The sequence below is a fragment of the Protomyctophum parallelum genome, assembly GCF_964188405.1.
Source record: "Protomyctophum parallelum genome assembly, chromosome: 17".
Lineage (NCBI taxonomy): Eukaryota > Metazoa > Chordata > Actinopteri > Myctophiformes > Myctophidae > Protomyctophum > Protomyctophum parallelum.
Genome location: NC_139719.1, coordinates 31,130,041 through 31,152,915, shown reverse-complemented (window position 1 = coordinate 31,152,915; position 22,875 = coordinate 31,130,041). Strand labels below are relative to the sequence as shown.

Here is a 22,875-nt window from a genome sequence, read left to right as displayed (position 1 = left end):
GCATCAGAGGGCTGCACTGAAACCCACAATCACCTTGAGGCAGCCTCTCCGTTCGTTTATTCAGTAGGGCTCAGTTAGAGGGTTATTTTCTGACCCACATTATTCTAATTCTGGACTAACGGGGGCTCCGCTATCATTTTGGCCGGCTCTCTGCAGTACCTTTCTGGGCTAGACTCTGTGTAGTGTTATGTACACACTGTTGTCTCCAGTTGTGTTTTGGAAAATGTCAGCATCATGCCAAATGCTTTTTTCCCCCTTATTTCTTGTTTTTACTCCTACTCTTATTTTACTGGTATTACTATAAACCGTGATTCTGGACAATCTGTTACACTTGCTCATCATACAGTACATTGATCAGAAGAGTTCATAAATTCAATATTTCATAAAATAAATCTACAAAAAAAAAAAAAACGTAAACTGGCCATGTGCATTAAATGAATGATTGTTTGTTGTTACAGTTCAGCACAGTATATTTATAAAGCAAGTGCAACATTTTGAAGGTTATAGCTACAACATACTGCCACCTTCACACACCAACGAATAGTTAGTGTATGTTGGTTGCACTGTTTCAAACTGTTTCAAACACAAAAACACCTCAGCTTTGCTGTGCAACAGCAGCAATATCAGAATGCTTAGTTATATCAATTGAATTTGTTTTAAACATTGTGCAGATGATCAGCATAAACAAGTGACAAATAAAACTGATGACACAAAACAAAACGTGTCATACATGATTGTGCGTCTGCAGTTCAGGCATGTTTACATAATATAGTGTTATATAAAAACCCCAATATTAAATACCAGTGGTGGACAGTAATGAAGTACATTTACTTTAGTACAGTACTACATTCTTTGAGTATCTGTACTTTTTTACTTTCACTCCACTATTTCAAAGACAAATATTGTACTTTTGACTCCACACTACATTTCTAGGAATGGAAAAAGTACATATATGAATTAACAACTTATTAACAAGCCCCATTTCAACGGTATAGTGAAAATAACAGATCTATAAGTTCACCGTGCATCACGATGTATGTGACGCACCCGTGTGTGTGTGTGAGCTTGTAGATCTGATATTTTCACTATTGATATATTGAACAGTTCTGGAAAATATATAATATATAAATATATAATATATTTTAAAAGCAAGTACTTCAGCACTTTGACTCAAGTAAAAATTTGACAGAGCAACTTCCTTTATTTGACCGGGAGTTAGGGTCAGGGAGCATATAGTTGACTAAGGCCAGGGCCTAAGGACTCGGAGTTGTTATGATCTAACGAATCCAGTGGAATAAAATATATTTATTGTACGACCTACGGTTCAGTACTTAAACACACCACCACCATTAAACACACATATTCCTTTCTGTCATTTGACATTTCACCCTGCTGAAAAAGCCAACTCTTGAAGACGTCCTCCCAGAGTTAGTTGGCTGAGTAAAGAGCGCTCTCTGCTGGTCCTCAATTAAATAACAGGGATTCCATTATGTGTTCAAAACTTGGCACAGTGTGTTGGCAAATCCTGAAGCTCTCATGGATCCATGGCACAGAATCAACTTGCCACGTTAACGGTGTAACTCTCCCCCAGCATAGCGGCTAAAAGACCAAAATGGCCAATTAATTTGTCCCTGTGGGGAATGGGACTAGTTAATTAAAACAAAGAAAATAAGACCATGTCTAAAATTGAACATTCAAGTACAATCTAATTAAAAGCATGCTACTGCCAGGAGGGACTTCAGGATTCAGACAACGTGTCCATTTCATTATGTCTGGTCTGTCAACCATGTAGGGGGTTCCTAAAACTAGAACGCAGGGCTTGGCAATATGACAGAACCACATGTTAGTTTGGAAGTTTTCAATCCACAGTCATCACACGACTTTGAACTGAGTTTGCATTTAGGTGGTGGATGGAAGAATCCAGTCGCGTGATTTGATGTGACACTCTCTTGTGATTCATGTGGAATTAGATCAGGGAAGACATAGTGGATATGGGCAAAATATGTTTTAAGACTAGCCACAGACATTCAGTATATAAACCTTTCGTCCAGTGAAGATTTCATCAAAGAAGACATCTACCTTTATGACTAGGCTTAAGCCCGCCTATCTGACCTCACCCATCAGACCTTAAAAGACCTTGAAAGGGGAACTAAACCCTAGGCCTCTTTTTGTGTTTGCTGCAATCTAAACACTGTTGTCAGTAATACAATGAACAATTGTTGTGTTAGTTTTATGTGTGCCAATGTGCAATCCTCTTTGTTCCATGTGAAACATAAGGCAGTGACTATCTGATCTACTTCCACCAAGTAGTTTTTGGCCTCTCTTGTTTCCTCTTTCCAGGCGGAGTCCATCTCAGGCCTACTTTTTCCACACCTAATTCTAACACACCGATTATTATTTGTATTAAATACAGCATTGTTCCTAACACCAGTGTACCGACGGCAGCAAATGTACCTAGGGTTTAGTTCCCCTTAAGTTCAGTCAGTAGTTCAGTCAGATAACTCACGAATAGATTGAACAATATTTATTATAGAATGAGGGTATGACGGCTCTGCTAAATTTTTTCCCCTGCTCGGCACAATTATACAACCATCATTAACCATTAAGAACGGGGAGGTAGATATACAATAACAAGCCCACCGATGGTGCTGGGGTGGCGGTGGGAGCAAACAGCGAAAAGCAACAACCAGGTACGCATAACAGAAGGAATGCAGGAAGAATGCAGTCGTGGGTGAGCTTAACACCCCGCCCCAATTGGTCAGCTGATTGCCACGTCAGCGTATGACATATGGGTCTAGTCTTGCATAACACTGAATAAGTCCTAGACTAGAGTATATCTGACTGAACTAACTCTGCAAGCTACGTCTCAACAGTGGTGTTCATATGGGTTACCTTTGATTGAAGCCACTAAGCCAGCGTCATGCAAACTGATTAGGCCTGGAGTGTGGCACCAGTATGCCCATGATGTGAACAACAACGCAGAGTCAGAGGTATTACCCTCAGCAAGAGAACAAGTTCCTGGCAAACTGCCCTGGGCTGAAATCATGTGGAGCAACAGCAGGGTTCAAATCAAAGGGTCAAATGGAGCGACCTTGGGCCTACACAGGATGATGGTCAGAGTGCTACACAGACACAGGGGTGTTTGAGGCAGACGGGTAGGATGCCCTTGTTGATCTGGTGGAACTCCACCAGCTGCAGCAGATCGATGAAGAGAGTCAAACCGTCATCCATGGTGTAGTACTTTCTACCGCCCTCTTCACACTGACAAGGACAGACAAGATGCTTTACTACTATATTACGATATTAGCAAATGGCAGTGTTTCTCTGCAGTGGAGGGAAGACGGGTCAAAACCAACCTGGGATCTGACATTTTTAGAGGTGCCAGCCGTTTTACATAAAAAAAATGAGTAGTACCGTGTGAATACCAGCATCCAAACATCAAATAGAGTTGTGCTTCCTGAAAACCAGCACACACTCATCAAACAGAATAGGCACCACTTACACTGGGTGTGATTTTTATTATTATTGTCAGATGTACTGAATTAGTGGATCTCAACCCTGGGGCAGAGAACACAAAACAGAGTGCGGGGAGACTGAGTTAAGACCGAGTCCAGAATTTGAATCCAAATCATTGGATCATAATGAAGACGATTGCACCATTTCTTTTACAGTATTTCAAAAGCAAAAAGAGGCAAATTCGAAGGAAAACAAACGGCAGAGGGAGGTGTTTAAAAAAATGCAGATGAGTTCCCAGATCGCTAGAACGCTTTGATCTGAAACACTGCAATTAAGAGCGTCTGATTCACTAGTGATATTAGTGGTGAGAGAATTATGATACAATTATCTGTATTAAAAAATGTGTTGATATTTATATATTACACCACTATAGTATGTAGGAATAGAAAACATATTGTAGGAGCCGTAATGTGTTTGCATTCTAATACGCTTGGTGATGTAATAAATGGTCAACCTTACAGCTGGAGTTGGACCTGATCATTGCGTGCGTGTCATACAAAGCGTCTCTTTACTCTCATGTTGATGTAAAGCCTACAGTATAAGCAATTTGCAGCCAAGGTTAACGCCATCAAAATGCCATCTAAAGACTGGTCATAAGTCATGCAGCACTACAAAGTATGCAAGGTCCATTAAAAAAAGAAAAAGAAAGAAAAACCCCTGCAAAACAGAATACATAATACACATTAGATCATTATGATCTCTGCTGGTCCAGTCAACATTTGGGGGCTATTCTCCCCCAAAGCTTTAAGAGAGAGGGAGAGAAGACGCTCTCTCTCACGTTCAAATGTGATTAACCACCTAAATTCTACCCTACCGTATATACCTCATTGACCAGGAAAATAGCCTTTTCTTTTTCAGATTGTTCAACTACTTTGGCATGCCCAGAAATAGGGACACTAGGGTTCAAGTGGTTTTAAGAGAGAGGGAGAGTTGCTCTCACATTCAGAGAGTAGACTTAACTTTTAGATCACATTAAATTAAATAACTTTTCACTAGGGATGTCCCGATTTCTTTAGTTTCCGATCCGATCCCGATACCACAATTTCTGTATTAGCTGATACCGATACCGAATACCAATACCAGAGAATAATATGGGTAATAATAAAAAAAGAAAAAATATATCTCTACTTTTCACACATATTGTAACTACTGATATGTGATATAGGACAGTGGGAACTCACAGGGATCACCAGGTAGTGTTTGGTCTTCAGCTTGTAGCACAATGAGAGTACAAAGCACTGGGAATGCTGCTGGCTCTCACGGATGAGGAACATCCTAAATGCAGAGAGATGTATAGAGAGAGACTACATGTTATCAACCTATGAATAAAGGGCCTTTCAAACGGGAAGCGAGGAACGCAGGTGTTGTTGCCTGGATCAATGACAGGTCTCCTCCAGGTCTGCTCAGCCTCAAGAGGGGCGCAACAATGCAAGCGTAAAAAAAAAAGCTAAACCGTATCCAGGTTTGGCGAGTCGCAGCACTCGTGGGCGTGTGCACGAAACGAGCACGCGCGCAACAAATTCACGGGACCGCGCTCACGTAAATACGCTTGCGTTGTCGCACTGCGACTGCTCCCCAGTGCGCCGCACAAAAACACAGGTCTCATTGAAAATGAACTATAGGCGCGTTATATCGCTTCACGTTTGAAAGGCCCTTAACGCTGGCTTATAATGTGCATCAGCGAGTACCAATTATAATAGTACCAATAATTATAAATCAATGATATGATGAAAATGGGTGAAGTAGTCCTTTAAGCCTATTTATACCTGAGAAGCCTAATACCCTGTTATACCTTTCAATCCGGGAAAGCATCCGTGTCATTTTAGTTGATACTTTATATCATCACTGTCGGGCAGAAACCATGTACGTTTAAAATGTGTATGTTTTTTTATTTTTTTGTAAATGAAAGCCCTACATCATCATACAAGAGTGTCGCACAAAAGTAGAGGAAATAGTGTCTATTTTTAAAATAATAATAAAAAAGGATTGGTTTTGGACGTACATTTCCACCCGGCAACAACGATACATAGCAACATGATTAAAAAAAATATTATTATTTCAATCAACAACAGTTTTTCAGAAAACTTACAGTAGGTTAGTATTTAGAAGGTGTTTTTAGGATCGGCCAATCAGACTCAGGTCCAAGTGGGTTAAGGGTTCTGACTGGTCATTCATTCATTATTGTTTCTCCACTCACCCGTCCACCAGACCCTGTTCCACTATCAGCTTCTGGGCCTCCTTCCTGGACACACCGCCGTGAAACCATGGCTGGCTTCTGTGGATCGCTGCACAAGCACACGCACGCACACGCGTACGCACGCACACACGCACACACACAAGCACACACACACACGCACACGCACACACACACAATCTTCAGGAAACGCTATAGCGTACAATTATGCTGAAAATAAACAGAGACTTTCGCATAGCATACTGCCTTTGCAAATAAAAAACAACTAACATCCGAAAACAACAACAAAATTGTTTAGGCACTCAGATCTACATCGGGCAATTATGTTTTGACAATGATTAGCCATTTTATATAGGGAGTGAGCATACAGAGTTAAGAAGCATCCGAATGCCAGTCGGCCACTAAATGCTGATTAGCATGAATTATAAAAATGACTTATATGGATTATGCCAACGCTGCTACATCCTTGGAAATACGTGTTGGTTTTACTAATGCTATGTACGCTATGTACGAGTGTATGTCACTCACACACACACGCTCACCCTATTATTGCATCTCATCATGTACAATTTCTATTTGTTTAGTTTCTCCCTGAAGTACCAGTATGTGTCTGTAGAGTGGACTTACAGCTAGGCCTTGCTGCTGGGTTCAGGTTGGGCAAACTGCATCTCAACGCCTCTCTCCTCTGTGAGAGCAAAGGTTGACACAATTTACTCATTAAAGCAAGTTACATATCTACTGTATATTCCTCTTTTCATCCTGTTCCCTTCTCCTTCTCATCAGTCAAACCCTTTCTGTCCTCCTCTCTGTCCTTCCCCACCTCGACCTACTCTCCTCCCTTATGGCTAATTCTGACCACTCTGTCCCTCCTCCTTTCCTTCGTCCCCTCCGTACCCTCCAGGCTTGTCCCTCCTCTCGCTCAGCGTTCTGAGCCTCACTGGCATTCAGGATGACCCGACCTCCAGCCTTCCCTGAGAAATCCATAGCCACCAGATTGGCTGACGACCGTGACTAGAACACACGCATGCGTACACGCGCACGCGCACACACACACACACACACACACACACACACACACACACACACACACACACACACACACACACACACACACACACACACACACACACACACACACACACACACACACACACACACACACACAGATGAAATTAGAGTGCATAACTAATTAATTATAATTATTACTCAGATTCTTCCCTCGTCACGCTGTGTTTAGTGAGCTCACTTTCGCAGCAGAGTGCTGGGTTCCCTCCAGGCGCTGGGGGGCCGACTTGGAATGCTGGTAGTTACAGTGGAGCTGCTTCCCATACTGACACACACACACACACACACACACACACACATGCACACACACACACACACACACACACACACACACACACACACACACACACACGCAAAGTAGGACATGGTGTGATTAATTTGATTTCGCCTTCACTTGGCCAGTTGCTATACATTTCATTGCAAAGTATAAATCAGACAATACTTTGCTGGAGGATTGAATACCATTCAGTCCAAAACAATAATGGCGTATAGAACAATTCTGCACCTCACAGAGGGATTGACTCATTGACTCATCCAATTCCTCCCTTGAATTAAAATGTCTGGTATATATAGTACTTTATAATTTGCCTCTAAATGTTATCCACAGCAGTTTGGAGTAACAGCCTTCGAATTGTTTGCCATTGATTGGGTGAGCGGTTTATGGTTCTTCTCACCTTGAAGAGTCTGAACGCTGATGTCCAGCAGGTGCGTGTCTGTTCACTCTCAGCACACAGGAGCTTTAGGCCCTGAGCACGGGCAGGGTCTCTGGAAGGCTGCGTACGCGCACACACGCACACACGCACACACACACACACACACACACACACACACACACACACACACACACACACACACACACACACACACACACACACACACACACACACACACACACACACACACACACACACACACACACACACACACAGTCAGTGAACACAACAATCACTCAAGAACAAAACACGATTATCACATCCCCAGGGCAAACACGTTCCTGCCACGTTGTTCCATTCAGGTAGGGAGAATTATTTTGCGCGTATCACTGTCCGCGTGGAGCTGACACCCGAGGGGAATCAGTTACCTTGACACAGAAGGTGAACTCAGTGGGAGCGCCCTGGAGCTTTGGGCTGTTCGCCGTGTACACATTCAGGTCTTCCAAGTCAGCCACGTATTGCAGGTGGCGAGGTTCCTGACGCACACGCACACACAGGCGCACACACACACACACACACACACACACACACACACACACACACACACACACACACACACACACACACACACACACACACACACACACAATCTGTCTGAATATGTGCATGCTAACACACAGACACACAAATGCGTGTTCACTATCAAGGACCACACCACCAATGGAAACATTTAACCATTTATTGAAAACAGGAAGGAAGGGCATGGTTATGAATACAACAGCGGGGTGATGGCCCACGACGGGCCATCGGTGGCGTCTGGGATTTGAGCCGAGGTGGGGAAGCTTCGGGGATCCGGCATGCTCCCGAGGCACGTCAGACCCCCCTTAGGGATCTGTTATGATAATTAGGGTGGGGGGGTGAGACGACGAAAGCGAGAACGGGGGGAGAACCGGGGGTTGGATGGGTTTTACATTTGCATATGCACGGGTGGAGGTGACCTGATTGGAGGTGGCTTGATAGGAGGTGGAGGTACCTGCTCCTGAACTTCAGCTATGAGCACCATTAAAGAGATACATTACTGTGCTGTGCATAACATGTCATATACTACTGTGTGTGTGTGTGTGTGTGTGTGTGTGTGTGTGTGTGTGTGTGTGTGTGTGTGTGTGTGTGTGTGTGTGTGTGTGTGTGTGTGTGTGTGTGTGTGTGTCGTGTGTGTGTGTGTGTGTGTGTGTGTGTGTGTACCATCATCATGTGTCTCTCACAATTATATATGGTCATGAATAAGTTAAATGACATACTGTATGCTCATTCATAAGGTCAGTGATCTGCACCAGTGGTTCCTGAACCTTTTCAGCGCAAAAGAGAAATTTGGTGTCTCCTCCGGACCTAAAGTTACAAAAATATTTTTTTGTAAGTTTAGGTGTTATGAGCTTATATAACTGCTATTTTAACTTTTTTCTTTCTTTTTTCTTATTTATTTATAATATTTTTTGCAAATAAACAAATTGTTTCTACTCACAACCCATACAATTGGGCCCCAGCCCACTGTGGGAAACAGTGGTAACAGTAGTGTTTTATTTCTTGCAGACCTTGGAGGAACCCTTGGTGGAGGAGTAGAGTCCCGATCGCCTGAGGAAGAAGTAAACCCGCTTCCAGGCCTTGCGGCTGGGCTCCCTCACGTGCAGGAAGCCCTGGATCTCTGGACAGTTCCCCGACCGCAGCAGGTTCTGGAAGAGGCCGAGACAGATCGGTTACATGGTAGTTGATGGCACTGATGTCAGCTGAAACAACCTGGTCGACATGCCAAGAAGAGACCATGCTGTGGTTGTGATTATCAGTCACTACCAGAGTCTTCTCTCTTGTGTTTCCTTCCCCGCTTACTAATCTGTCCCAATAGGGCATAGCAGTGGCGGCCATGTTGTGGTGCCACAGATAGTAGAGTAGACCCATTAATCTTTGATTACCAAAACTATTTATATAAATTATTATTTTAAGCCTGTAACCAAGCCATCCAGGCTCCGGATGAATCATGACCATAAAACATTAGATTTTGTGTCAAAAGATAGATATTTGAATATTTAAATAATTATACACTATATTTAACACTGCTGGACAAAAGTGGTATGGCGCTTCGGTGCCGGTGATTTCAGGCTATTCCACTATAACGCGTGTCCGCTTTTGGCTTCCATCTTGGATGCTAAAGCATAGCATCAATGCTAGCGAGCTAAAATTAGGTCTATCCTTGCTCTAGAAAACGCCAATGTTCCCATCGCGGAAAGCGCTCACCGGATAATCAGAAAAGATCGCCGATTCGTTCAAAACCACGGACAGCGCATTCGTTTCTGAGAAAAAAGCGTGCAAAGGCCACGACTAAAACAGAAGCTAATGGCTATGGAGAATGAGACACAGTGCGGGCGGGGCCCTAGCAACTGTGCACAGCAACTGGAGCAGTTAAAAAAAAGGAAAATTGCAAGGCAATGTTTGCGAACGCAGTGAGCCACTTACTATGACAGCAAGGGCTGAATGTCTGTGTGTCCCGCTGTTACACCACCCGCCCGCCACCAGAGGGCGCAGCTGTAGCACACACACACACACACACACACACACAGGGCGCAGCTGTAGCACACACACACACACACACACACACACAACCACACACACACGAGCTGCGTTCGCTTCCCGCGTTTGCGCGTCTTACTTGTATAGCGATAGTATAGGCCTACCTAAAAAAAGTGTCAATAAATAACCTTTTTTTGATTGAGACGTGTCCTTTGATTGACATATTCCCAATGTCTTCGCTTGGGCATAATGGTTAAAGAATAGTTCAACATTGTACCACCACTCTTGCCTTTGCCGACACCTGTAAGGTAATTGATACGTTTAAAGGCCACGTTCTCCATTGCAAGGCCACATTCCCCGTATGTTGGCCTACAAGGTGTACGTGAGATCCTAGACAGTTACCTGACGCACTACAGACTACACTGTATCTTTGCATTCTATGCATCTGATTACCGGGTTTAGCCGGTCTGGATAGGAGCGTCTGCCAAATGCCTGAGTTGTAAATTGTTAATTGATGTGTGTGTGTGTGTGTGTGTGTGTGTGTGTGTGTGTGTGTGTGTGTGTGTGTGTGTGTGTGTGTGTGTGTGTGTGTGTGTGTGTGTGTGTGTGTGTGTGCGCGCGTGCGTGCATACACGTGTATGCTACTAGTATGGACAGTATGGCAACTATTGAGAGTTTAATCTACGGGTGACGTCCATTATGTCTTTTCTAAGTTGTTGTAGTCTAGTTTCTGTTTGCTCACCTGAATGAGCTCCGATGGCGTCATGCCCTTGGTGACGTCAGCACTGTCGGAGATCATGTTCTCTGGGAAGAAGAGCTGAGAGGAGGAGAGGACACGGCTGTCAACTGATGCCTCGAGGGGAACAAAGGCTCATTTACAACACAAAGGACTGCCGTCTGGCTCTATCTGCTCAACCTATACACGCAATCTGGGATTCTGCTTAGGAACGTGAACATTTTCATATATTGCATCATAATTGCTAACGTCTAGTAGCAGACACATTTAAATAAAGAATAATGTAAAGCCAAGGCTGCCATGTGTTCCTAAGGTTTGACTGTTTATATAGAAGCACAAAAATGATGCAAAGTATATATCAGTACAGTATAGAAAAACACACTCTTAATAAATAAAATACCACATTTAGAATTCTCATCCATCTACAGTGCACAAGACACAAAATCTGACCCCTCACAACAACAACAACACACACACACACACACACACGCACACACACACGCACACACACACACACACACACACACACACACACACACACACACACACACACACACACACACACGTTTTGTGGATTTATATGAAGTACAAGATTTTAAAGTAATGTAACTACATCTGCTGTTAACGGCACTGGCTCAGGAGGTAGATCGGCCGCTTGGGAAGCGAAAGGTTGCCAGTTCGATCCCCGGCTCCACCTGGGTTAGTGTTGGGAGTGTACTTGAGAAAGTACTTGAGGGATTTAGAACCTCTTAAAACCATGTGGTATTACAGAATTAGCTCAAACCGTGGCCTCGCTCTGCGCCCTTTCATATTATGAAAGCCATGCTGAACGCACACACATATGGCACACCACTTCCCTGCATATTTTAGCATTGGGGGTGTCCATATGTTAATTATATTCGCCTTGCGCTATCTGCTATTAAGCCCTTTGACCTAAAAACACTCCGCGAATACCGATTACACCTGGGTCTGACCACCTCTTGCAGAAAGCAATGTTTGATTTTACACAAGAGCGATCTGTGCGCTGCTCAGCAGTGTTGCCATGTCTGTTTATTATAAGCGACTTTGGGGCTCTTTTTCTGAAAGTTGCTTGTAAATATTGGTAGTTGTGGTTGCTTTTCTTGTTTCTAAAGTGCTTATTTGGGCTTTTCTCCTAATGTTTAAACCAGTGATCCTCAGACAGTGACATTGCCATGTCAAGGACCCCCAGATGAATGCATTTGCCCAACTAAGGACCCTAATCCAAAAATATTTTGGGCCAGTGGACCCCATGACAGATTTGTGTTTTTAAATGTTTCAATAAAATGTTTCAAAAATATTCCACTATTGTCACTTTTTTCCAAGATTCCTTTTGAAAATAGCAGATCTACCAGCTCACAATGCATCACATTGCGACGTGTTGTGAGCTTGTAAATGGGCAAGAGTGCCAAAGTGGCACAAAGGAGGGTGACAACTGAGTATTGTCGGTTTAAACATCTATAGTCAAATAACATTTCTACCCTATAATTTTTTCAGATACCGGTACATATTTTAGCGTGATGATTATGTTGAAACCGAGTAATAAACTGTCTGGATGTTATCATGAATGGGAATAAAAACGGAGGATTTCTGTAATCAGTAGCAGCTGTGTTGGACAGTGTTGGACAGACGGACGCGCAGATATGGGGAAACAAACGGGTGAGCTTCATTTTTATTGGCTTTTATCGATGTGGGCCTCGACATTTAATCACGCAGTACGTTTTCGTTTTCAGGAAGTAATTAAGATTCAATTTTATGGACTTTTGATATAAAAATACACAAAAATGAAAATGTACCAAATTTTTTGGCATCCATTGTTAGGTATGCTATATATACACGGGGGTGTCGTGCAGCGAAAATAGCCAATCTACAAGCTCCAATGTTGCGGCAATTCAGTGTGTGAGCTTGTAAATCAGCTACTTTCAGTGTGCGACACCCGTGCGCAAACATGTGAATAGGTGTATCGTAGTAGAATGTACAGTAAAGTAGGTTATTAGAACCCTGTCACCAACTTTAAATACTGTAAGTACTGTATATATACTTTATATATACTGTATATATAGTTATTTTGGCCAACTGGAGTTTGTGTGTGTGTGTGTGTGTGTGTGTGTGTGTGTGTGTGTGTGTGGTTCCTCGTACCATGGGTTTTCTAAAGAACTCATATTTTGCATAATTCTTGCGGAATAGTAGCTTTGTGTCTCCTTTGAGAGGCCAGGTGGCCCGAATCTCCAGCACAACCTCGTGGTCCTCAAGACACCTCTCTGAGGAAACAGAACATTGTGTGTGTGTGGGTGTGTGTGTGTGTGTGTGTGTGTGTGTGTGTGTGTGGAGAAAAGTTAGCCAGATACAGATACAGTATATTTACTCCTACCGTATATCTGATAGCTGTCAGGTTTGCCAATACTTTTATTTTAACCTGCCTATACTACATAATATAAATTGATGGCTCCAATGGCTGAGAATCGCTGAACTATTTATGGAGGAAGAATATAAAATGATGTGTCCCTTTTAACCATTACTGTGGAAATTACTGGGAAAGCGTCTGTGTCATTTTAGATTTTTGCATTGGCTATTTTTGCACTGGCCCTTCACTACGCCACTGGGACGCCCCCCCTGAATACAGAATCCTACCCAGACCCAGAGTAGGGTGGAGTTCAATGAGTGCCCAGTTTTCCTGGTCACTACAGTGCGCCGTCTGTACCAACAGGTGGCAAACCTCCCTGGCAGTGGTTCCAGGAGACACCCACACCGACCTGCTATGATTGTCCTCTCCATACACCTTTATTAGCTAGAGAGAGACAGAGAGAGAGAGAGAGAAAGAGAGAGAGAGAGAGAGAATGCCTTTTCAAGATACGCCATAGACAGAGACAGATATTTCCATATTTACCAGTATTTATCATTAGCTATAACTTAGTGTTTCTGCAGCAGTAGACAAGTCAAAGCCAAATAATAAACTTGCATGGGATGTACTCTGAAGATAATATGCAATATGCATGGATGGCCACAACAACAGTAGACAACATTGTGTTAGTAGACACAAACTATCGAAAATAAACACGCTTATTGACAAGTGCTTTATTATTAGTCAATAATTTATGTCAGGAACCTGAATATACATTATAGAAAAATATATATTTCTGCAGCCAGAAACAACACAGTAGCACCAAATAATATTATATTTAGAGCTCCCCTACATTTCTTAAATGAGACTTTCTGGGGAGCTCATGTCTCTTTCAGGGAGTCGAGCTTCCTGTAGCTCGCCTGTATTTTGAATACATTTTGCAATGTCCTCTACAGCAGAGCACCTTGACCAATGCACTGCTGCTGGTGGGCAGAAGAAGTGGTTCAAAGGCCAAATGAAGAATACACAAAAGAGATGCCACCTATTTATTGGAGGATCTTGTTGCCTGCCACACCATCTGGTTATCTCACTTCTCACAGGGAGGGAAGCATGAAAAATCAGCACAAAACAATACCTTGTAAAAAAAGAAAAATGCAAAGCGTGCAAAGAGTCATGCTCACAAATCTAGCCCAACACCGATTTTACATGCCTGGTCTGCAATCGCTACTGTGCATCCAGGATTGGACTGTTGTAACATGTCTTGTGGTCAGTCCAATTCTACTTCAGTTAACTGATAATTGTGTGGTTAAACGGAGAATGTGTCAAGGACTGTACACTGATGCTAAACACCAGACTGCATGTCAAATACAGGTGAGTGTACCAATATGAACGTGGTATCATTCATCTAATGGCAGTAAACAGTTGCATACAAAATTGCAACAACAGAAACACTTAACCCATTCTGATGCGAGAGCAACAACATTTAAATGGCAAGGCGTTGGCTCAACTAGTGTCATACCCAGGATTATGAACCTACCCACCATCTTTCCCATCTCTCTAAAATACAATCTAATAAAGACAAAATGTCTTTTAAGACATTATGCCAAAATAATAAATGATGAGACTTTGGTAGCATGATAGACTGCAGAGGAGTACATTTCACAGCTTGTGCTGGCTCTGTGCCAAAACAGTTCCTCTCAAGATGGGATGATGAGATGTGAAGCCAAGCATCTTTCATCAGAGCTACACTGACGGACATCAGAGTTTATCGAATAGGATTTGACACCAGCTGTGGAGACAGTGACCAGACACCAGAACATGGCCACTCTCTATATTGTCTCAGCCCTCCCTGTGGGCTGTGAAGTTAAGCATGAAGTCATAACAATATACAGCATTATAATTCTCTTCTCAATTGTCTCCTGCTTTCACATCCTCTTTCTGTTCTGATGGGAAAGCCAGCCAGACAAGGCGGTGTGGCACAGCCAGGTTCCCAAGGTCAGTGAAGTGAGACAGGTTGAGGTTATCCAGCGGTCAGCGAGCATTCAGCACCGTCTGGTTTCTGTGAGCAAACCGCTGGAGGAAGAACCTGCCCTACCTGAAAACAGGAGCCACCTGTCAACTGTTCCAGACTGGTTGGGTGAGAGCCGACGGCATCTGGGACAGATAATAGCTATGTACAGACAAGAGCGCATCATGGGGGGGGTTTCATCGCAGGAACATTCTTTCGGGAGAAACCACTCAGCTCAATATCCGCTCAGTGCACTTTTATTTGCATTGTGGTTCTTATCAAACAGGGGGCGGGCGGGATGAGCAAAAAGATGCGTGACAAGACTGGGAATCAAAATGAAACATTCTAAAAACTTTATGGCATCAAGTAGCTTATTATTCTGTCTTTTAACCCATTCAGCTCTGCTATCCTACAAGAAATGCAAAGGTGTTGACATAATCCGATCAACCGTCACAAACTGATTTCATGGTTCAGGTTGCTTAAGGCGACGCTTAACCTAGAAATGCAAACCTTTCAGAAAAACACACAGCAATTCTAAACTGTCTGTGGTGCTTTTCAATGCAAATTAATCAAGAAATCAAACATCAACTGCTGGCAATGCTGGAATTGGACAGCAAGCTGAACAAATCAGAAAGGTAATACAGAAATTATAGTTTCAATTGAGGAAACATGGCATTAATTGGGTGTTGTCAGGAGGGATAATGGGATATAAATGTTTGTAATTACATCAAAGATGCTATAATAATCCATTTCTAATGTATAAAGCCTTGGCTTGGAAGAGAGGTCATCAGGCTATGACATTGTCCCTACATATCATTTTGGGTGGCTTTAAAATGGATTTCCTATGTCACCATTTCCCAGAAAAAGTGGTCAAACTATTCATCATAAAGGCTAGAATAATCTTCATTTCAGTCAGACAACTCACGGAAAGATTTAACCAATATTAATTATAGAATGAGAATACAAGTGTGCATATGATATTTATCTTGGCGTTCGGCTCTGCTGCATTTACTCCCTGCTCGGCATGATTAACCATCATAAACATTAAAAGCAGGGAGATAGATATACAATGAATCCCCCATGGGGAACATAAATAACAGAGCCCACCGGTGGTTCTGGGGTGGTGGTGGGAGCAAACATCACATAACAACCGGGAACCATAGCAAGGAAGGCAGGAAGAACATTGCAGACTAGTGAGCTTAAGTAGCCCGCCCAATTGGTCAGCTGACTGCCACGTCAGTGAATGACATGTGGGACTTGCACACACCCACATAGAAATTCAGCATGTTAACCCCTTGACTATAGAATGTGCCTTTGAGCATGGCATGAACCCCCTCGAGTGTGACTGACTGAACTAACTCCGCAAGCTACGTGTCATTTGTTATTTATCCCGGTTCCGTGTCTGGCTTACACCATTATGTCATGTTTGTTATTCAGCATTCATGTGTGTGTGTGTGTGTGTGTGTGTGTGTGTGGCTGTGTGCGTGTGTCCTTGCTCTTAAGGACAAAGTTCACTCAAGGATAGAAAGTGGGGACATTCGGTGGACTATTTCAATACTGTAGTTTAGCTCTAGAGTTAGACTTGTTATTCTGTGTCAAGTTCAGTTTCAGTACTTTGAGATGCTGCAGGGCAAGCGTGGCACGGCGAAAGACTGTTGCTCAACGTTAATTACAGACAACCTTGCCCTGACAGCATCTGCCAAACAAAATAAACAAGAACAGGCATGGTGACACAACTGACATTAACATTAACCTACACAGTATATCCTCCCGGGCCTCTGCCTGTCACACGACGAACCACAACCTAACTCTCTCAGAGACGCAACACAGTTCACACCCAGTAAACAAACAGATTCGACAGATTTAACACAGGCAATTTGCTTGTGTTCTTTAGTGGTTTGACAAACATTAATGAACTACTGTCTTGAGATGATCAATCAATATGCATGCTGGGATTTATCCTAGATAAATAAATCTTGAATGTGGAAACATCTCTCTGAATGATTATTCATGGCCACATTTAAAAATGTTATGTGACCAACTGTAACGCTGTACACGTTTCCTTTTTTTTACATTCTTTAACTGTATGACTATTTCCTTTTTCATAGTTTGTATATTTGTACGTCTTTAAATGTTCTGATGAATTGAAAATGGAGGACCCTGATGTAAACAAGTCTTAGTGTTTTTTCTGGTTTGACCTTGCAGTCGAAAGGCAAGTGCTCTACCGACTGAGCTATCCGGACCTGTACTTCCAGTTGAACTGTACCTATTCTACAAATTTCATCAATAAATCAATCAACCAATGAACCAATCAATCAATCTGTGTGGAGGCTGGCAGCAGCAGCCCAAGTTCTGTCCATTTAATGTTATTTTTCAATAAACAATAAACAATGTTTGTGGATAAGGGAGAACAATTACATATTTATCAGCATTCATTCAACATTTCCTAAATATTACATTTTAAGTCAGTCGGTTAGCTCAACTGTCTGGGCACCTAGGCTGCTGAGCCAGCCTGACGGCGTGCCACGGGTTCGACTCCCGATCCCGACGGCCTTTGCTGTGTGTCTTCCCCCCATCGCTCTCCCCATTTCCTCTGTCAGTCTACTTTCATCCTATCAAAAATAAATAAATAAAGGAATACCAGATACTGACCTAGATTTAGGAACTATGGAAACTGGGCTGTTGAAATGGGACAGTGTCAAATGGAAGAACAAAATCAGAAGAGGAAGTTACATGATAACTTGTTATCCATCTTACTCCTTTCTACATGTGGTGGGGATTGGGGATAGGAGTTAGGTGCTAGAGTAAGCTTTGAACTTACATGTTTGTCACTTGATGGAGGCGGGAATGACCCAATGACAACTGGTGACTGAGGAGGACTGCATAGCTCTGGAAAAGGGTTGGGGATGGAGGGAACAGAGGCAGACAGAGACTCCATTCCTCTTGTCCTAGAAAGGTTAATAAGATGGATCAAATCGTTTCAACAAAGTCAGGACAATCTGTGCATCCAGGCCTAATTTGCTATAACTTTATCTTTTCACAAATAAATGTGCATGACACTAAACTTGAAAGACGTGACATCTTTTAACAGGCTTGGACAAAGACATTTGATTCAGATTGGTGCTAACTTTGGTGGGAATCCAGTTTAGAAACTCTCTGCTTGTGGTTCCCCTGAAATGGTTGAAAAGTTGTTGATCCATGGCCTGTGTAGAAGACAATCAGTGCACATTCTCCATTAATTACCATTATTTCTGGACAATATGTCCACGTCATCATTACAATTTAAATTTAGAGCAGAGATGTTTATTGGCTGAGCCAATAAATCAAGGAAGTGAAAGAAAAACAACTTCTGTTTTTTTGGGTATTCTAAGTGACTCAGCACTATACAAATGCCTTTATTTATTACTACTGGCTTCATTGTGTGTTCAAGGCTTGGTCTGCGTTTCGGAAAGAACCTCTTTGTCTCTAGGAAACTAGCAATTTGTTTAAAATACCAGATGTTATGACTCATGGCCTGAAAGTCACTCGATGGCGTGAGTCAATATCCAACGCCTACTTGAGTCACATTTAGTGTGTGTGTGACTGTGTGTGTGGGTGTGTGTGTGTGTGTGTGTGTGTGTGTGTGTGTGTGTGTGTGTGTGTGTGTGTGTGTGTGTGTGTGTGTGTGTGTGTGTGTGTGTGTGTGTGTGTGTGTGTGCGTGCGTGCGTGTGAGTGTGCGTGCGTGCGTGCGTGCGTGCATGCGTGAGTGTGTGTGTGTGTGTGTGTGTGTGTGTGTGGTACCTGTTTGTGTTAATGGAGACGGGCTGTGATCGCCGTAAAGGAGAGTGGGGTACCAGAGGAGTAAGGGTGAGGGTGGAGCTCCCCAGTAGTGCATCCTCTCCACCAACCTCCTCCTCTTGGCTCTCTGAGCCCTCAAACACCTCCATCCAAGAACCCTGCACCTCCATCACCTCACCTGAGGAAGGGGGGACAATGGTGGAAGTACTCACATTGTTTTACTTAAAGTAAAAGTACTCATTCCGCATAATGTCCCATTTCCCAAGGAAGAAATATTCCAGTAAAGTACCTCAAAATTGTACTTAAATAAGTACAGTACTTGAGTAAATATACTTAGTTATTTTCTGCTATATCTGCTTGTGCCACGCTGTGAGCTTGAGCTTTTTGGAGAGACAAAAAAGTTAAAAAGAAAGTTTCCACACTGTGTTGCCTCTGATTTCAGTAAATCAAATGCATATACATCACAAAGGTATGTTGTAGGATTGTGCAAATACGGATGTTTTGAAATTACAAAATAGAAACATAATAGATGCCAACATTGACACCAAAAAAGAATCGACATATCGCCCATGCTATGTCCCATAGCAGGTTTAAACCTCCTTGCTGAACATTCAAGTCATAAATGTGTCATCATGGATTGCGATAAAGCCGCTACTGTAATTACTTGTTCCACTATACAGATATTGCACCATTAGATGGTCAAAAACAGTTCACTTTGCCCTTAACTCCTACACAACATAGCTGTTGGCATCGGATTTGAACACAAACAAACAAATTAAATACCTTGTATCTCTCATATTAGTAGCACTGTATCCACATGTAAAGCAAAGAAAGCCAGATCCTTTTCCCTGCTCTTGTTTTGCCATTTTCATGTTTTATTCAGACAGTTAGAGTGAAGAGAGCGACAGGGTATGTGTGCAACGCACAAATGGGGAGTGACATGCAGAAATGGCCCTGCCAGGCGAGTATCAAACTGGGGACTCACCGTGAGTCATTAAAGCCTATGTGGTACATGCCCTAATCACTTGTCTAGCCTATAACCACTCAGCTATTAGGTCACCCCAACATTATAAGCATCCTTCTTTAACAGTTACATTCATGTTTAAAATGCTGTTATAATATGCGCGCACACACATCTAAGCTGATTGGGTCACAATTTAGTGACGTATAACAGTATGTATGAAAATAGCATAATATGGACCAGTGCCAAATACAACTTGTGAACCAGACTTTCCACACACCAAATCATCATGACAATTTCTCAACATTCAATAGTGGTGTCCCAACACCTGTTAGGTTGGTTGGAAATGAAGCATATTTTCCCCCAGTTCATGTAACAACATATTTGTCTGGAATTCCGAAACCAAAACATACCATTGTGCACAGCATATTCTGCAATGTTGATGTGTATTATATTGTTTATTGTATCCAATGTGACAAGCAATTCAGATTTTCTGTCTTCCTACTATCAACTGTGTGAGTGTGAGATGTTGATTATAGTGGTTTCATATACAGTAGGTGACTTCGTCACTGTCAGTAAACAAGAATTCCCCTGGATAGCAAACTAATGATTAAATAAATGTTGCCTAAATTAAATAATCTGAAACTAATCCATAAACATACACAACAGGACAGATATGAGTTAGAAGCATGGTGGTCTTATGTGTTTATGGTTAGGTAACTGTAGAGAACTCGCTAACGCTCTGGACCAGAGCTAGGTTAACTGTACAATGTATTGTCCTAGAATTCTGCTCTGTATTTTATTTTTGGCCTGTGTTTGGAGAATTGTGTCTGCCTGTAGTTTTGGAGAGGGACAAATTGGTTCAATAGAATGGACTGCTTGGCCGGCAGGGTGAGGTTCAGTAATTGCTTTCTCCCCCCTCCATGGCAAACAGTGCAGGATATCAGTTCAAACAGAACAATGAACACAAAGACTCTTTGAGAAAGAGTGGTTTAAACGTGCCCCCAAGATTCAGGTGAGACTGCCATTAGAGGTGTGTGCGTGTGTGTGTGTGTGTGTGTGTGTGTGTGTGTGTGTGTGTGTGTGTGTGTGTGTGTGTGTGTGTGTGTGTGTGTGTGTGTGTGTGTGTGTGTGTGTGTGTGTACATGACACGTGCATGTTTGTGACTTCTGGTGGGGTTATCATAGCAACAGTGGAAGCATAATAGGCCTACTTGTGCGCTTATAGACAATCAAATATCTGTTTACCCGAGTAGACAGTCAACAACAATGAAAGGTAATGCACGTGTGCCAGATGCACTATACTAGTTTATTCAGAATTCACCAAGCCTTTTGAAAGCATTTCTGTGCTGTATTGGCCAGTGACACTATAGTTGTTGGGTGGATGTAATTTGAGTACAATCACTTTGCCTAACAGAAAATGAAGACACATAATACAGACATACAGTAGGCATATGCGCTAGTAATTAAGTCGAATGAAAATAAAAATATTAATTGGGAGAGCCAGTGCAAAGGAATTGCAGTTTAGTGTCTGCTTATGGCCAAACTTTAAATGGTTTGAAACAAAGTCTATTTCACTGACTGTTCAAACGCAATACATGTCTTTCTTGGCTCACAAACAATGCACCTTAAAAATAAACCCATCTGAAGACAGACAATAGGTCTGAGCAGCAGACAATTAAGTCACGGTTCAACAATAGTTCTTGACAGGTTCAACGACAGTTCTTGACATTATGCCAGAAGAACACCTGACCTCAGGCTGAAACTGGTAACTGTCTGAGTACTGTGTGGTGTGACCACTAGGCTACACCTGCTCCTGGGTGCATGTTGACAATTTAAAAACAAGATCTGCGTACGTAAATTAACTTGTAGTAACTTGTAACTTGTAAGAAGTTTTATATTTGCTTGAACTAGCAATTGTTTCGTTATTCATACACATTACACACAATACCTAGTCTACTTTTAACAGATTAGAATCACATTTTATTCTGTGCACAAAATCGACAGGTGCTAAGTCGTAACCAATCGAATTCTGTGACTGCATTGGTCGCTGTGGCTCGTTTAATTTTGCTAAATGCTTTCGAATAAAAAATAACGATTTTTGACTACTGTTAGAACGTTTCCACGGCATGGCAAATGGCTTTTTTTACTAAGCCTTTCAGCCTTATAAAACTGATTTTAAACATATCAGTTCACAGGACAGGTACCAGTATCTCAATATAAACCAAAACCTTACACAGCGACCCCTGGCGTAAACGAATTCGATATGTCACAATTTTCGGTGTAACGTGAGCACAGAGCACCTGTTGAATTATTAGTTTGCATTTGAGTTGGCATCTTCGATCTTCTCGCGAAAACGTATAAAACATATTCTGATAAACTTACTGGTCAAAGTGGTCTGTGGTTGAGAATCCGTCGTTTGTCATCGTTTCGAATTCGATCCCAGCAAGTTGTGAATCTTCTTTATATATTTTCTTTATGTCTAGACGCTAATAACGACATGTTTGAGTTGTCCGAGTCTTTTACAAACTGCTCTCAGCTAGTGGGTAGAGAGGCGTGTCAGACATTGCGTACCTCTGTCTAGGACTCTAGGTAACTCACTGCAGGGATTTCTATCCCCCCCATAGCCTAGATTCGATTTTTTTTAAACATGATTACATACCATTGGGGAGATATATTTTTTAATGTTTTTACATTGGTTATAAAGTACGGAATTGAAGAGAATACACCAGCGTATTTGAGGGTAAAAACGTGTAGCCTATAAATAATACTAAATCAAATGGTCTTTAGATACAATAATGAACACTTGCAGTACCACCCAGCTTGTCTGACATAGCTGCTCAAGTAAAGTTATACTGACTAAACAGTGCACACATTAAATGACAGACGTGTTATTAGGTTGGTCACCACCAGTATTACTGCAGTGTGGTGCGGAACTGTAGATTGCCTGTGACAGGCATTAGTTTGGATTTAACATTTTAAATACCTGCCTTTGAACGCTTCTTACATTTGCCAAGTCAGTTAACTCTCCACACCAACTTTTAGGA

General features: G+C 42.3%; 1 protein-coding gene across 2 annotated transcripts; it reads right to left on the bottom strand.

Moving 5' to 3' along the window:
* Positions 1 to 2,551: 2,551 nt before the first annotated feature.
* Positions 2,552 to 22,344, bottom strand: grb7 (growth factor receptor bound protein 7). Of its 2 annotated transcripts, none has more exons than XM_083787302.1 (15): positions 22,214 to 22,344; positions 18,872 to 19,046; positions 17,912 to 18,038; positions 13,373 to 13,529; positions 12,881 to 13,002; positions 10,730 to 10,804; positions 9,018 to 9,155; positions 7,857 to 7,964; positions 7,450 to 7,548; positions 6,957 to 7,040; positions 6,605 to 6,721; positions 6,338 to 6,395; positions 5,714 to 5,801; positions 4,698 to 4,791; positions 2,552 to 3,261 (listed from the first exon to the last, which is right to left on the bottom strand). In XM_083787302.1, exons 2-15 carry the CDS (start codon positions 19,036 to 19,038, stop codon positions 3,115 to 3,117), a joined length of 1,581 nt encoding a protein of 526 aa, XP_083643428.1. In that variant the 5' UTR covers positions 19,039 to 19,046; positions 22,214 to 22,344; the 3' UTR covers positions 2,552 to 3,114. The 2 variants fall into 2 exon arrangements, with proteins under 2 accessions (XP_083643428.1, XP_083643429.1); XM_083787303.1 differs by lacking the exon at positions 22,214 to 22,344 and adding an exon at positions 19,652 to 19,786.
* Between the last annotated feature and the right edge of the window lie 531 nt (positions 22,345 to 22,875).

Coding starts and splice junctions, on each gene's coding strand:
- grb7 (XM_083787302.1), bottom strand. CDS start 19,038: ATGGAGGTGCAGGGTTCTTGGATGGAGGTGTTTGAGGGCTCAGAGAGC. Junction 6,396..6,604: donor AGGAGGGACAAGCCTGGAGG/GTACGGAGGGGA, acceptor TTGCTCTCACAG/AGGAGAGAGGCGTTGAGATG. Junction 4,792..5,713: donor GAACAGGGTCTGGTGGACGG/GTGAGTGGAGAA, acceptor CTCTGCATTTAG/GATGTTCCTCATCCGTGAGA.